The sequence below is a fragment of the Lissotriton vulgaris genome, chromosome 2_1 (genome assembly GCF_964263255.1).
Source record: "Lissotriton vulgaris chromosome 2_1, aLisVul1.2, whole genome shotgun sequence".
Classification (NCBI taxonomy): Eukaryota; Metazoa; Chordata; class Amphibia; order Caudata; family Salamandridae; genus Lissotriton; species Lissotriton vulgaris.
The window spans coordinates 869,632,441-869,648,885 of record NC_141687.1 but is presented as its reverse complement, the minus strand read 5'-3'; the positions used below and the strand labels follow the sequence as shown (position 1 = coordinate 869,648,885).

Genomic DNA, 16,445 nt, shown 5'->3' with positions numbered 1-16,445 from the left:
GTCCAGCCCGAACTGCCAAGCCATGTCTTCCCTGGACCGGAAACAAACTTCCGAGGACCGGTTTCTGGCATTCCAGCCGTCTTCAGCCTGGCTTGCTTGAATCCAGTGGCAAAGTGAGCAAGGGACTCACGTCTGTGCATACCCTGCCACACTTATGGCGGCCAAAAGCGGTACAAAAGGGGGTGGTGATGGACGGAGCATCTGTAGCAATCAAACACTCACACCCAGTCAAAAGATCTGGGTTTAATCCATCACCGTTCTTTAGCCCACTCAGCCACCCCAGTTCAGACATGAATATATGCAAATCAGTCTGACCCTGTGCCTCATGGGAACAGTCCAGCCCGAACTGCCAAGCCATGTCTTCCCTGGACCGGAAACAAGCTTCCGAGGACCGGTTTCTGGCATTCCAGCCGTCTTCAGCCCGGCTTGCTTGAATCCGGTGGCAAAGTAAGCAAGGGACTCACGTCTGAGCATACCCTGCCACACTTATGGCAGCCAAAAGCGGTACAAAAGGGGGTGGTGATGGACGGAGCATCTGTAGCAATCAAACACTCACACCCAGTCAAAGATCTGGGTTTAATCCATCACCGTTCTTTAGCCCACTCTGCCACCCCAGTTCAGACATGACTATATGCAAATCAGTCTGACCCTGTGCCTCATGGGAACAGTCCAGCCCGAACTGCCAAGCCATGTCTTCCTTGGACCGGAAACAAGCTTCCGAGGACCGGTTTCTGGCATTCCAGCCGTCTTCAGCCCGGCTTGCTTGAATCCAGTGGCAAAGTAAGCAAGGGACTCACATCTGAGCATACCCTGCCACACTTATGGCGGCCAAAAGCGGTACAAAAGGGGGTGGTGATGGACGGAGCATCTGAATCAATCAAATACTCACACCCAGTCAAAAGATCTGGATTTAATCCATCACCGTTCTTTAGCCCACTCTGCCACCCCAGTTCAGACATAGCTATATGCAAATTAGTCTGACCCTGCGCCTCATGGGAACAGTCCAGCCCGAACTGCCAAGCCATGTCTTCCCTGGACCGGAAACAAACTTCCGAGGACCGGTTTCTGGCATTCCAGCCGTCTTCAGCCCGGCTTGCTTGAATCCAGTGGCAAAGTGAGCAAGGGACTCACGTCTGAGCATACCCTGCCACACTTATGGCGGCCAAAAGCGGTACAAAACGGGGTGGTGATGGACGGAGCATCTGTAGCAATCAAACACTCACACCCAGTCAAAAGATCTGGGTTTAATCCATCACCGTTCTTTAGCCCACTCTGCCACCCCAGTTCAGACATGACTGTATGCAAATCAGTCTGACCCTGTGCCTCATGGGAACAGTCCAGCCCGAACTGACAAGCCATGTCTTCCCTGGACCGGAAACAAGCTTCCGAGGACCGGTTTCTGGCATTCCAGCCGTCTTCAGCCTGGCTTGCTTGAATCCAGTGGCAAAGTAAGCAAGGGACTCACGTCTGAGCATACCCTGCTACACATATGGCGGCCAAAAGCGGTACAAAAGGGGGTGGTGATGGACGGAGCATCTGTAGCAATCAAACACTCACACCCAGTCAAAAGATCTGGGTTTAATCCATCACCGTTCTTTAGCCCACTCTGCCACCCCAGTTCAGACATGAATATATGCAAATCAGTCTGACCCTGTGCCTCATGGGAACAGTCCAGCCCGAACTGCCAAGCCATGTCTTCCCTGGACTGGAAACAAGCTTCCGAGGACCGGTTTCTGGCATTCCAGCCGTCTTCAGCCCGGCTTGCTTGAATCCAGTGGCAAAGTAAGCAAGGGACTCACGTCTGAGCATACCCTGCCACACTTATGGCAGCCAAAAGCGGTACAAAAGGGGGTGGTGATGGACGGAGCATCTGTAGCAATCAAACACTCACACCCAGTCAAAAGATCTGGGTTTAATCCATCACCGTTCTTTAGCCCACTCTGCCACCCCAGTTCAGACATGACTATATGCAAATCAGTCTGACCCTGTGCCTCATGGGAACAGTCCAGCCCGAACTGCCAAGCCATGTCTTCCTTGGACCGGAAACAAGCTTCCGAGGACCGGTTTCTGGCATTCCAGCCGTCTTCAGCCCGGCTTGCTTGAATCCAGTGGCAAAGTAAGCAAGGGACTCACGTCTGAGCATACCCTGCCACACTTATGGCGGCCAAAAGCGGTACAAAAGGGGGTGGTGATGGACGGAGCATCTGAATCAATCAAATACTCACACCCAGTCAAAAGATCTGGGTTTAATCCATCACATTTCTTTAGCCCACTCTGCCACCCCAGTTCAGACATGGCTATATGCAAATCAGTCTGACCCTGTGCCTCATGGGAACAGTCCAGCCCGAACTGCCAAGCCATGTCTTCCCTGGACCGGAAACAAACTTCCGAGGACCGGTTTCTGGCATTCCAGCCGTCTTCAGCCCGGCTTGCTTGAATCCAGTGGCAAAGTGAGCAAGGGACTCACGTCTGTGCATACCCTGCCACACTTATGGCGGCCAAAAGCGGTACAAAAGGGGGTGGTGATGGACGGAGCATCTGTAGCAATCAAACACTCACACCCAGTCAAAAGATCTGGGTTTAATCCATCACCGTTCTTTAGCCCACTCAGCCACCCCAGTTCAGACATGAATATATGCAAATCAGTCTGACCCTGTGCCTCATGGGAACAGTCCAGCCCGAACTGCCAAGCCATGTCTTCCCTGGACCGGAAACAAGCTTCCGAGGACCGGTTTCTGGCATTCCAGCCGTCTTCAGCCCGGCTTGCTTGAATCCAGTGGCAAAGTAAGCAAGGGACTCACGTCTGAGCATACCCTGCCACACTTATGGCAGCCAAAAGCGGTACAAAAGGGGGTGGTGATGGACGGAGCATCTGTAGCAATCAAACACTCACACCCAGTCAAAGATCTGGGTTTAATCCATCACCGTTCTTTAGCCCACTCTGCCACCCCAGTTCAGACATGACTATATGCAAATCAGTCTGACCCTGTGCCTCATGGGAACAGTCCAGCCCGAACTGCCAAGCCATGTCTTCCTTGGACCGGAAACAAGCTTCCGAGGACCGGTTTCTGGCATTCCAGCCGTCTTCAGCCCGGCTTGCTTGAATCCAGTGGCAAAGTAAGCAAGGGACTCACATCTGAGCATACCCTGCCACACTTATGGCGGCCAAAAGCGGTACAAAAGGGGGTGGTGATGGACGGAGCATCTGAATCAATCAAATACTCACACCCAGTCAAAAGATCTGGGTTTAATCCATCACCGTTCTTTAGCCCACTCTGCCACCCCAGTTCAGACATAGCTATATGCAAATTAGTCTGACCCTGCGCCTCATGGGAACAGTCCAGCCCGAACTGCCAAGCCATGTCTTCCCTGGACCGGAAACAAACTTCCGAGGACCGGTTTCTGGCATTCCAGCCGTCTTCAGCCCGGCTTGCTTGAATCCAGTGGCAAAGTGAGCAAGGGACTCACGTCTGAGCATACCCTGCCACACTTATGGCGGCCAAAAGCGGTACAAAACGGGGTGGTGATGGACGGAGCATCTGTAGCAATCAAACACTCACACCCAGTCAAAAGATCTGGGTTTAATCCATCACCGTTCTTTAGCCCACTCTGCCACCCCAGTTCAGACATGACTGTATGCAAATCAGTCTGACCCTGTGCCTCATGGGAACAGTCCAGCCCGAACTGCCAAGCCATGTCTTCCCTGGACCGGAAACAAGCTTCCGAGGACCGGTTTCTGGCATTCCAGCCGTCTTCAGCCTGGCTTGCTTGAATCCAGTGGCAAAGTAAGCAAGGGACTCACGTCTGAGCATACCCTGCTACACATATGGCGGCCAAAAGCGGTACAAAAGGGGGTGGTGATGGACGGAGCATCTGAATAGGGCCTTAGTTCCAGATAGTCACCACACTCAGATTAGGACACAATACTCCTTTCCACCGACCATCTTAAAATCGCATCAATTGGCTGCCTAAGTGGGCTCTTGGTCCCCTTAGGCTTCCTGTTCCATATTGGTGGTGGTCAAAGCAATAAATCACAAATCAGGAGTGCTAAATAAAAACATAGTTGCAGTGGTACAGTACCTTAGGATGGCGTCGATATCACACGAACGGTCCTGAAAAACAAAATCTAAGGGACTGGCCCTGCTCTGGAGGTAGGGCGGTCTCAGAATATGTTCCAAATGTGTTTCTCATTTTATGTGCACTCTGCATTTCGGGACATATTGACTAAAATTTCCCTTCGTTTATAATAAAAAATAAAGAGGACAACACCACAAAGAGGTAGCATCGCAACATCTATAAAAAACACACCTTTGTTAATTCATGCTACAAATCCAGCAGAATGGTGGGGATAAGGGAGCTGTTGCATGGTGAAAGCACACAAGAGAGAAAGCAGTATACAGCACGGAATGGGAATGCAATATCTATTGGCTTTGTTATAATATTATTTTTTTAGACCTGTTGCACAGCACCACAGGCTGCTGTGCAACATGGCATAAAGTCAAACAAAAAAAAAGTGGTATGATGCGTAAATGTTGACCATGTCATAGCACTTTTTCTTTTTTTAAACCAAGCACCAGGGGTGGGTTGGTGACAGGAGGGAGGTGCAGAGGAGGACTGTGGGAGCAGCAACAACATAAGGACAGGAGGGTGGGGATGCTAACTTAAGCTCCCCATGCCTAAATGAACATCTCATTGTGCAATGTAACTGGTGGAGTGCTTCAATACCTTTGGGTCAAGTTTGCGCTGTAAAAAACTACAAAAAAAAAACATGAAAAAGAGGAGTGGAGGGTGGTCAGCAGGAAGGGGGAGCAGTACGAAGGAGGTGTGGGGGAGGGAACAGCAACAAAAGTGATAAAGGAAAGATGGTAGGAGAGGAAGCAACATAAGGGAGGGGCGTGAAACAGATGCGGCATTCACTCTTTGAAACTGTATGTCCAAAAGTTAAAAATGTACCTGCAGGAGCATGAGACCAGTGAAAGGACCATGAATGCAGACAGGAACCTGTACTAGGTCCATGCTACACGGCAGGGACCAACATAGGAAGTACCAGAAGTAGCGTTACCACCTTTCCAAGAATAAAAAAAACTGCCAATTTGTTGTTTTAAGAGTCTGAAAAATCCCAGACATGCTACTAAATAGAACTTTAAATGAAATTTTATATATTTATTTGTTACATTACTTTTCTTCATTTGTTTCCTTGAATTATTAGTCAGTGATAATTAATTAAAACCCTAGAACACATTTAAACGGGCTTTCTATTTATATTTGTTTAAAGTAATTACAGATGAAGGCTAAAAATACCAGCTTTAGATGATTTTGCTCATTTTTCTACTGGGTGGCACATTAAAATACCGATGTTACTGGTAGAAAAGTGGTTAGATGACAACTCTAGCCGGAAGGAACCAGGAAGGAGCCGGAGGCGCTGACCAATCAAAAGCTAGGAAACAAGAATGACACTGAAGCCTTGCAGTGGTAAGTAATAGGCAGGCTTTAAGCCCAAGCTCCAAGCTTTTTTTGTTAATAGATTTCGCTGACAGCACATGTACTCTGGTCAGGCGATACCTTAAAATGTAGTTCCCTAAAGTGAGCAGTTTAAGAACTCGAGTAAAGAGGTTGTGCTCCACAGGAGGTACAAATACATGATGGCCAAGGCAATCCATTGAATAAGAAACAAATGAGAGTGACAATAAAGCCAAGCAATGGCAAGCAGTGGATGGACAATAGATGTTTGACAATAGTTCAAGTTCAAGAATTTGTATAGCGCACTACTCACCCAGAGGGTCTCAAGGCGCTTGGGAAGGGGGTTCATTATTTATCGAATAGCCAGGTTTTAAGTTCTTTTCTGAAGGAGATATGGTTCTGTGTAAGGCGGAGGTGAGTGGGGAGTGAGTTCCAGGTCTTGGCCGCCAAGTAGGAGAAAGATCTACCTCCCATGGTGGATCGTTGGATACGCTGTACTGCGGCTAGGGCTTGATTGGAGGATCTTAGTTGGCGGGAGGGTGTGTAGAAGGACAGCCGAGTGTTGAGGCATTCGGGTCCTAGTTTGTAGAGGGCCTTATGTGCGTGGGTGAGGAGACGGAACGTTATTCTCTTGTTGACGGGGAGCTAGTGGAGGTCTTTCAGGTGGTCGGTAATGTGGTCTTGGCGAGGGATGTCCAAGATGAGTCTCGCTGATGCGTTTTGGATGCGTTGGAGTTTTTTCTGTAATTTGGCTGTGATTCCGGCGTAGAGGGTGTTTCCGTAGTCTAGTCGACTCGTGACCAGTGCGTGGGTGACAGTCTTTCTTGTCTCGGAGGAGATCCAGCGGAATATTTTTTTGAGCATACGAAGTACGTTGAAGCAGGAGGATGAGACGGCGTTGACTTGTTTGGTCATCGAGAGTGAGGAGTCAAGGATGAAGCCAAGGTTACGTGCGTGGTCTGTGGGTATGGGTGCAGTGCCCAGAGCCGAAGGCCACCATGAGTCGTCCCAGGCAGAGGGGGATGATCCTAGGATGAGCACCTCCGTTTTGTCTGAGTTAAGTTTTAGGCGGCTGTTTTTCATCCATTCAGCTACTTCTTTCATGCCTTCGTGAAGATTGGTTTTGGCGGTGGTAGGGTCTTTGGTGAGGGAAAGGATCAGCTGGGTGTCGTCAGCGTAGGAGATGATGTTAAGGTTGTGTTGACGCGCGATGGATGCGAGTGGACTCATGTAAACGTTGAAGAGGGTGGGACTGAGTGATGATCCTTGTGGTACACCACAGATGACTTCGGTGGCCTCTGATTTGAATGGGGGAAGTCGGACTCTCTGAGTTCTCCCAGTTAGGAACGAGATGATCCAGTCCAGGGCTTTCCCTTGTATGCCGATGTTGCTGAGGCGTTGTATGAGGGTGCTATGACAGACTGTGTCGAAGGCGGCGGATAGGTCGAGTAGGATGAGGGCTACTGTTTCTCCGTTGTCCAGTAGTGTTCGGATATCGTCTGTAGCTGCGATGAGGGCTGTCTCGGTGCTGTGTTTGGCTCGAAAGCCGGGCTGTGAGGGATCGAGGGAGTTGTTAGATTCAAGGAAGGCGGCGAGCTGGCTATTGACGGCCTTCTCAATGACTTTGGCAGGGAATGGGAGGAGGGATATGGGGCGGTAGTTTTTAAGTTCAGAAGGGTCTGCTGTGTGTTTTTTCAGGAGGGCACTGACTTCGGCGTGTTTCCAGCTTTCAGGGAAGGTAGCAGAGTTGAAGGAGCAGTTGATGACATCACGGAGATGGGGTGCGATGATGGAGTCTGCTTTGTTGAAGATGTGGTGGGGACAGGGGTCGGTTGGCGAGCCAGAGTGGATGGAGTTCATTAGGCGGATGGTGTCATCAATGGTGATTGGGTTCCAGGCACTGAGGTTGTTAGAGGGCGGTTTAGGTTCGGAGGGGGGTGGAGAGGGTTGTTCGTTGGAGATGTTCTCAAAGCTGTTATGTATGTCGGCAATTTTGTTGTAAAAGAAGGAGGATAACGAATCGCAGAGGTCTTGGGAAGGGCTGATGTCGTTTGAGGCTGCGGTGGGGTTGGTGAATTCTTTGACGATGTTGAATAGTTCCTTGCTGTTATGGGCGTTGTTGTCGAGACGATCCTTGAATGCTGATTTCTTGGTCGTTCGAATCAGTTGGTGGTGTTTGCGGGAGGCTGCCTTGAAGGTGGTCATATTGTCGGTGGTTGGGTTTTTTCTCCATTTTTTCTCGAGAGTACGGCATAGCTTTTTGGATTTCTTAAGGTCATCGTTGAACCAGGGGGCCTTTTTGCTGTCCTGTTTGTTGTGATGGTTTTTCAAGGGTGCTAATTCATCAGCGCTGTGAGTGATCCATTGTTTGAGTTTGGTGGCAGCTTGGTTTGGGTCCGATGAGAGGGCGGGTGGGTTCTGGTTGAGCGATGTGAGGAGTTGGTCGGTGGTGATTTTGTTCCAGTTTCTTCGAGGAATAGGTTGTGGGGGGTTGTGGGTCGAGGTGGTTTTGTAGCTGAAGTGAACACAACTGTGGTCCGTCCAATGGAGAGCTGTGGTGCGATCGAAGGAAATGTACTTTTTCAACCAGTCAGCTGTGCTGTCTGGTAGGCTCGACCCAAAATAAAAAAAGGTCTGTTTACATTACTGATTATACTGAACATAAAACAGGTATGCTGCAACCACCATGCTCATGTCACTTAACTCCAGGTGAGGGCAGTAGCCCTCTATCTTCACAAAGGTATCGCTTGGTGCACCCATTCATGTCTAAGCAGACTGTATTATCTTGAGTGAGGCCTAGGTCATGGAGTACACGCATGATCCGTGTTTGCTCATGATCAAAATTCAGTACCAGAGATCCAGATATCGAAGCAGCTGGAACACTCAGGGCAGGGATGCACATCCATCACCAAGCAGGGTACTTAACAGTCTCAACACTGCTTCCTCAAAATAAGAATTTGCAGCTAGTATGGTATCAGAATATCGAGTCTCTGATATGCTACCATAATGTCATAGAAAAAATGTTCATAAGCACAATATTGGTGGGGATATATATAAATGTAGGTTCACTGTGCTTAACTGCATATATAAGTAATTTGACAGTGTGTGTGTGTATAAGTATGTCTGTATATATATATTTATTTACATTAGACAGTGGCTGTCATTAGGTCAGACTTTAAAAAAAAGAATGTGTTTGTTTCACTAATAAAATTGGTGACATTTGATAAAAGTGCACAAAACTTTCCCCAAAAAAGTGTATCCACCTAAGCTCCTTCATGGAAAGTTTTACGCTGATTAATCACGCAGGGGCCCAAAAAATGGGGTCCCAAATGTACAGTACCCCACGTTAATTCCCACAGGAAACATTTTTTCTAATACAGAAAAAGTGACAGACTGGAATTACACCAAATTTGCCAGAAGTTAGAACTTTACTCAAAAGAAGTGCTCTTTGTGAGATATTGTTCATCTGTTTTTAGAAATTAATGTTTAAAGAGAGCTCGGATTGGGCATGAAAGGGTTAAAAGTTTAGGTATCTGGACCGTTGGTGTCCAGCTAGGCTTTCATTGACCTATTTGAAGGTGACTAGATAGTCATGATTGGCTGACCATAACATGAACCATGTATTGTGGCAGCCATTTAGGGACATGGATAGAAATAAAATATAAGGGTCCCAGGACCCTGACCCCAAGGAGCACATATAGAGCCTGATAACAGATTTTAGTCACAATATAAATCATTTATTTGTGGCGTCTTACTCATTTTTGGAATTCTTGGAGTTACCAGGTGATTTTACCACATGGAAAATGTTGACCATCTGCTGGGATCTGATCAAACATGCTTGAAAGAAAATTACTTTCTTTCATTATTTTCTCATAGAGGTTATGGAGGGTGCTTCAGAAGCTAAAATGATAGAAAATTTTCTGTATGTTCACATGATCTTCAGCCACGTGAGAATAAAATGTGGTACTCTAAGTAAAACGTAATTCCAGCAGCAGCCTGTCAGTTGATTTCCCAGTTTTTTACTTCAAGCTGTACCACAGTGTTCCAATGAACAAATTGAGAGCTAGCATTTCGAATCAATACCAACCAAGCACACCTGAACGACACCTTGAAGAAATCAAAGCTGTAAAATTGAAAGTATTTCCTTTAGAAACAAACTGAGGGGGTTCATGTTGTGATATAAATGATGGTTAGTGCTATAAAAAGTTAAAATGAGGACATATTTTCTAAGACTTATCAAATATTTTCCTCATCCATTTCGGTAAAATATTCTGACGTACTTTTAACAGAACAATACAAAAGGGGGTGAAGGCCGGAGCGTTTGAGCAAATCAAACACTCACCCCCAGTCTACTGATCTGGGTTACATCCATCACCATTCTTTAGCTCACTCAGCCACCCCCGTTTAGACATGGCCATTTGCAAATCAGTCAGACCCTGTGCCTCATGGGAACAGTCCAGCCCGAACTGCCAAGCCATGTCTTCCCTGGACCGGAAACAAGCATCCTGGGACCAGTTTCAGATTCATAATCCTCATCAGCCAGGCTATCTTGAATCCAGTGGCCAACTGAGCAAGGGTCTCACGTCTGAGCATACCCTGCCAACTTATGGCAAACAAAGCAATACAAAAGGGGGTGAAGGATGGAGCGTTTGAGCAAATCAAACACTCACCCCCAGTCAACTGATCTGGGTTACATCCATCACCATTCTTTAGCTCACTCAGCCACCCCAGTTCAGACATGGCCATATGCAAATCAGTCTGACCCTATGCCTCATGGGAACAGTCAAGCCCGACTTGTCAAGCCATGTCTTCCCTGGACCACTCACACACCCACTTGCAGACCTACACAGCCAGTCATACACACACTCACACACCCACTCCCTTACACACCCACACACACACCCATACAGCGAGTCACAGACCCACACAGCCAGTCATGCATAAACTGACACACCTACCACCCACTCACACACCCACTTACAAACCCACACAACCACTTACACTCCCAATCACACAGCCAGGTTACAGGGATATTATATTTGAGATATAGCATTAAAAACCTGTACAAATTCACAGAAAAAAACAAAGGTTACAGTGACATTATAGTCAGGAATATAGAATCAAAAAAATCTGAGAAATCCACAAAAAAAACAAAGGTTACAGGGGCGTTATAGTTATGTTCAGATTTAACACACACAAAACCATTGAAATTCAGCAGTTATAGTTATCTCAAGTAACTATAACCCATGCCTTAAGGTAATTAGAACTTGCGCTCTCGACATGCACTACTAATCAACTCACATATTAGACCGCTCATGATATCACTGATAAAACCACTCCAACATTTGTAGTGAAATTATTGATGAGAAAACTGTACATTGCAACAGTGCGAGTTAAGGTTACATTAGTGCATGAGTTATAGTTATTTGAGATAACTATAACTGCTGTACCTTCCTCTCTCACTCTCTCGATATATATATATATATATATATATATATATATATATATATATATATATATATATATATATATCCAACAAGTTGCCTGTCGAAGAGAGAAATCCCATGTGGGAGGTGAAATAATGTAGTTCGTTGGTACTGCTTTGTAATGTTGCTCCAACTGCGCTACCTGACCTTTATGCCACGGCGTCGTTGGGCGTCACGGCCGGTCTGCATACAGCAGCGGGGCTCTCTCGCGGCTCAGGCGGTGCCGCAATTTAATCCAACAAGTTGCCCGTCGAAGAGAGAGGGCCCATTCAGGTAGGTTTCATCTGCCAAACATTTATTGGAGGAACAGCTGATGCCAAACGCTCAAGATTATTTTCACTGCATCTTGAGTCCTCTCCGACGCGTTTCGTGCATTGCAGCACTTCTTCATAGGCTTTGGACTGTGCAAGCAAAACGTCACGGCTGTTTTCTAAACCACCTAAAGAACAGTCATTCCCGCCCCAATAGGAGTGGCCACTCTGTAGCCTGCTGGAACCTGTAGTGTTTAGTGATTCCTGCAGTGAGTCGCCGCGTGTGTGCTCCAATGCACGAAACGCGTCGGAGAGGACTCAGTGAAAATAATCTTGAGCGTTTGGCATCAGCTGTTCCTCCAATAAATGTTTGGCAGATGAAACCTACCTGAGTGGGCCCTCTCTCTTTGACAGGCAACTTGTTGGATTAAATTGCGACAACGCCTGAGCCGCGAGAGAGCCCCGCTGCTGTATGCAGACCGGCCGTGACGCCCAACGACGCCGTGGCATAAAGGTCAGGTAGCGCAGTTGGAGCAACATTACAAAGCAGTACCAACGAACTCGATTATTTCACCTCCCACATGGGATTTATCGGTATATATTGTGGCAAACACGCGGCGACTCACTGGAGGAATCACTAAACACTACAGGTTCCAGCAGGCTACAGAGTGGCCACGCCTATTGGGGCGGGAATGACTGTTCATTAGGTGGTTTAGAAAACAGCCGTGATGTTTTGCTTGCACAGTCCAAAGCCTATGAAGCCTATGAATGCACGAAACGCGTCGGAGAGGACTCAAGATGCAGTGAAAATAATCTTGAGCGTTTGGCATCAGCTGTTCCTCCAATAAATGTTTGACAGATGAAACCTACCTGAGTGGGCCCTCTCTCTTCGACGGGCAACTTGTTGGATTAAATTGCGGCACCGCCTGAGCCGCGAGAGAGCCCCGCTGCTGTATGCAGACCGGCCGTGACGCCCAACGACGCCGTGGCATAAAGGTCAGGTAGCGCAGTTGGAGCAACATTACAAAGCAGTACCAACTAACTGGATTATTTCACCTCCCACATGGGATTTATCGGTATATGTTGTGGCAAACACGCGGCGACTCACTGGAGGAATCACTAAACACTACAGGTTCCAGCAGGCTACAGAGTGGCCACGCCTATTGGGGCGGGAATGACTGTTCATTAGGTGGTTTAGAAAACAGCCGTGATGTTCTGCTTGCACAGTCCAAAGCCTATGAAGAAGAGGACTCAAGATGCAGTGAAAATAATCTTGAGCGTTTGGCATCATCTGTTCCTCCAATAAATGTTTGGCAGATGAAACCTACCTGAGTGGGCCCTCTCTCTTCGACAGGCAACTTGTTGAAGATAGATATAGATATAGATATAGATATATATATATATATATATATATATATATATATATATATATATATATATATATATATATATATATATATATATATATATATATATATATATATATATATATATATATATATATATATATATATATATATATATATATATATATATATATATATATATATATATATATATATATATATATATATATATATATATATATATATATATATATATATATATATATATATATATATATATATATATATATATATATATATATTCAGTGAACAGGGTACCTGTAACCCTGCACAATGTCACCCAACGATATTTCTGAGTTCAGAAACCTCAAGGTCACCTCGGGTAGTTTGCAAAATATGGTCTTTAACCGCCGCTGTGCGGCTGTTTTCAAATAACCGCGTTAGATGACGAGCTCAGCTCGTCATCCGCACACGCCACCCGTGGCTGATGACGAGCTGAGCTCGTCATCAGCATCGAAGGGGTTAATGGCTGTGCAGCCATTAAAGAGCATCTTTTGCAAACTACCTGAGTTGTCAGTGAGGTTTCTGAACTCAGAAATATCGTTGTGTGACACATATATATATATCACCATACTAGCTCTCTCAACAACTATTTACCTTAAACCTCGTAGCCCCCAAAACTGGTCCTATTGAACTAGTATTATATAATCTACCACTAAGTAGCTGGAATAAATGCATACAATTTGTTTGCTGTAGAGCACACGACTGATCACAATAAGCAGCAATAATCACTGGATTAACCACTAACCTTGGGTTCTGGAGTAGCGCGCTACTCGCACTAACACGCTTCAACGCCTCCTCGGACTAGTAAGCGCTATATAAATACAATTACTATATATATATATATATATATTATACATACATATATACATATAGATCAATATTTTTCAGGATGATAGATGTGGGGTTATGAATATATATATATATATATCATAGGGTAACATAGTACACATATATGTGGAGTTTTGAATAGTCAATCTATACTTATCTTTATATACTTATCTGTATGTACTTATCTTTTCAATATTTTGGCTGGTCATCGATATTTCTGCTTCAATATTATGAGAGCATAATATTAAAAACTCAATTTTCTGGAATGCAATCATGGCAGCATCCAAAGGATTGATTGAGTAGAAGAAAAACCACCTAGGTGGACAAATGCCATTGACTACTGTGACAGAGATAACTTAGTAAAAGTTATAGACACCATTTTCCCTTCTGCCAATAGTGCTAATGCGGCCTACAGACTCAAAGTATCTCTCCCTTAATCTTCTCCCAGTCACCCCAAATCCCTCCATTTAGATTGCTGTACCTAGATAGTTTGGTGAACATGTCCACCAGCTTCATTGCCTCATCTTCCTTCTGCTCCTCCGTCATGCCATCCAGGGGGTTGGGAGGTTTCTCCTCCACACGTCCGGTAACTGGGTTAATGCTGCAAGCAACCAGGAAAATATTTTTTTCAGATCTTGGCACAGGAAGACATGATTATATATTTTGTCCAGCAAGAACTGGGAACATATACACAGAATATGGCTCCCACTGCCTGTCTGCAACCTATTGACTCTACTGGTCTCTTGCACTATACAGACAATATGTTTTAGGAAGGTTTGGCCTTGAACAATCAGAACCCTGCCTTTGCACACCTAAAGGACTAAGCTCACTTGAGAAGTGAACAGGCATGTGAGATGTGGAAGAGGTACTCAGCGGGCGACTGATAGAAATCTCTTACTTGGCCTTTGCTTCCTTGTACTCTTCTGTGTCCGTATCTTCATCTTCGGAGTAATTACCCTCTGCCCGTCCTCCTGCCATCAGTCCACGGGCCGCGAGGAGACCTGCAGCATTTCCATAGCCGGTGTACTTGACAAACCGTGTCACTGAGGAAAAAGGATAATCGAGTTCTTTTCATAAAAGTCAACACAGATCCAGGGCACTGCCATGGTTTGTCAGAGCTCAAACATACTCACAGCACATGTGCTCCCAGAGAACACATGCATTTATTGTGATATTGAGTTCTTAAAAACCCCTAACATATTAATCGCACCTATGTGACATCTGAGACCTCAAATGTAAGTGTCCCGCATCTATGAAATCACAAAGCTCCCATAAAGCCATTACTGCAGGAGGTCTCAGAGCGGTCACACATCATATCATAAGCATGAGACATCATAGGGCATCCAGCCACTCAACACAGCTATATGGTACAGAGCTCATCATCTCCAGACACCCACTAATCATCATTCACATAGCAGAACACATGCACAAACATAACACAAAGGATTTTTTTGAGTTAATATTCCATCATGGCATATTTTGCAGGTGCAAGGACACAGAAAAGGAAGGCGACTGAGGAAATATATTTGAAGAGGTTGATGGGAGCTGGGAAGTCGAGGACTAGAGGCAAAGACCATACAAAGACACACGACAAGTGACAGACTGCCTCAGCCCTCCAATCCCATCAGAGACAATGGCTGCTCAGAGCTCGTAATTTTGTGGCAAGCCAGGCTGCTTCTTTTATTGGATGAATTGGAAGATATTGGGAGTGGACGAAACAGCCAGGAGCACTTATTGAGGAGCTGTCAGCAGACCTGTCACATGACTTCAGTGTTTGCTAGAAAGAAAGTAGGTTCCAGGTTTCCGAGAGGGGGCGTACATGATTAGTTCATTCACAATAAAGAGGACTCGAGAAGTCAACAGGGAACTACTATCAACCCGTTAGCCAACCTCAATGATGGCAAACTGATAACATCACTTCTGTACAATGAAATGGGGAAGAAATGGGGAATATGCAGCAATTTGACTTCAACTTATGCCATAGCAGAAGGCACTAAGAACAGCACTCATCATCGTAACTAGACACATTAGTACTGCAAAACACAGCCTCAAGAATTAGGTTTAATTCTTGTGCAGCCGAATAACTGACTTGTACACAAAAGCCTCAACAGTATCCTTACAGTGATCTTAGGGCTGAAAAGTGGTGTTTTCTCTCATTTCTTCAAAGGTAATACTATCCTTTAAAGCTTTTAGGCAGGACGACATCCAAGCAATAGTTTACTAATTTGAAGACCGACATTCAGTTAATGAATGTTGAGCGTTCCCTGGTGAAGCTGAATAATAATAATGTTATTGTACAGTTAATTAAAACTCACAATGTTAATAAATGTCATCATTAAAATTATTTTCAAACATATTGTACTTATGTTTTTTAAAAAGAAGAAAATATTTTACACTCAATAAAGGTCATATCAGTCTCAATTACATAATCTGTGTAGTCCTTTTCTAGATTGATAAAGTGCTTGTGGTTCAGTGTACAAGACGCAATTAAACTAGGCGAGATTCTTGACAGGCTGTCTCTTTATTTAATTGAAGTGATGTAACTGCTTGCTGTTCTTCATTACGCCTGCTACTAGCTCTTAAGTCTTCTAGCCACTGTGTCGAAGTACTTTGTTAGTCTGCAGTTTAGTTGTATCTCCTCTGGTTTAAAGCACAGCTTCACAGCCTGCCTACAGCTTCTTATGCCCTTTTGGTTCCATATTACTCGGAGTAAGGCGCGCCTTATATCCATCAAGTTTGAGCAGACACAAATTATGTGTATTAAGTCCTCTTTTCCTGCTCCACAAAAACGGCAGAGGTGTTCATCTGCTCTCCTTTTCCAAGGTGCCAAGTGAGGTAGAATTGGTAGGATGCTGAAGTGCAATTTTAGAACGTTTTTTTTTGTATTCTGTGTAAGTCCCGTTTTCAGATATTCTTGTGGCTTAAGAGCTTTATAATCATTCAGCACTGTCCATCCATGAGCCCTCTTGGCCAGAATTACTTTATCTTCTATGGTTGATACCATTTTAGTT

The 16,445-nt window shown here is 45.3% G+C and overlaps 1 protein-coding gene across 1 annotated transcript in view; it reads right to left on the bottom strand.

The window, feature by feature from the left end:
• The window catches only part of RIC8A (RIC8 guanine nucleotide exchange factor A), a 196,755-nt gene that overhangs the window by 52,248 nt on the left and 128,062 nt on the right, over nt 1–16,445 (bottom strand). The window contains exons 8-9 of the mRNA XM_086956380.1: nt 14,333–14,477; nt 13,916–14,035 (exon numbers count right to left, since the gene is read on the bottom strand). Coding sequence (XP_086812506.1) covers nt 13,916–14,035; nt 14,333–14,477 — 265 coding nt within the window. The remainder of the gene's footprint in view (nt 1–13,915; nt 14,036–14,332; nt 14,478–16,445) is intronic.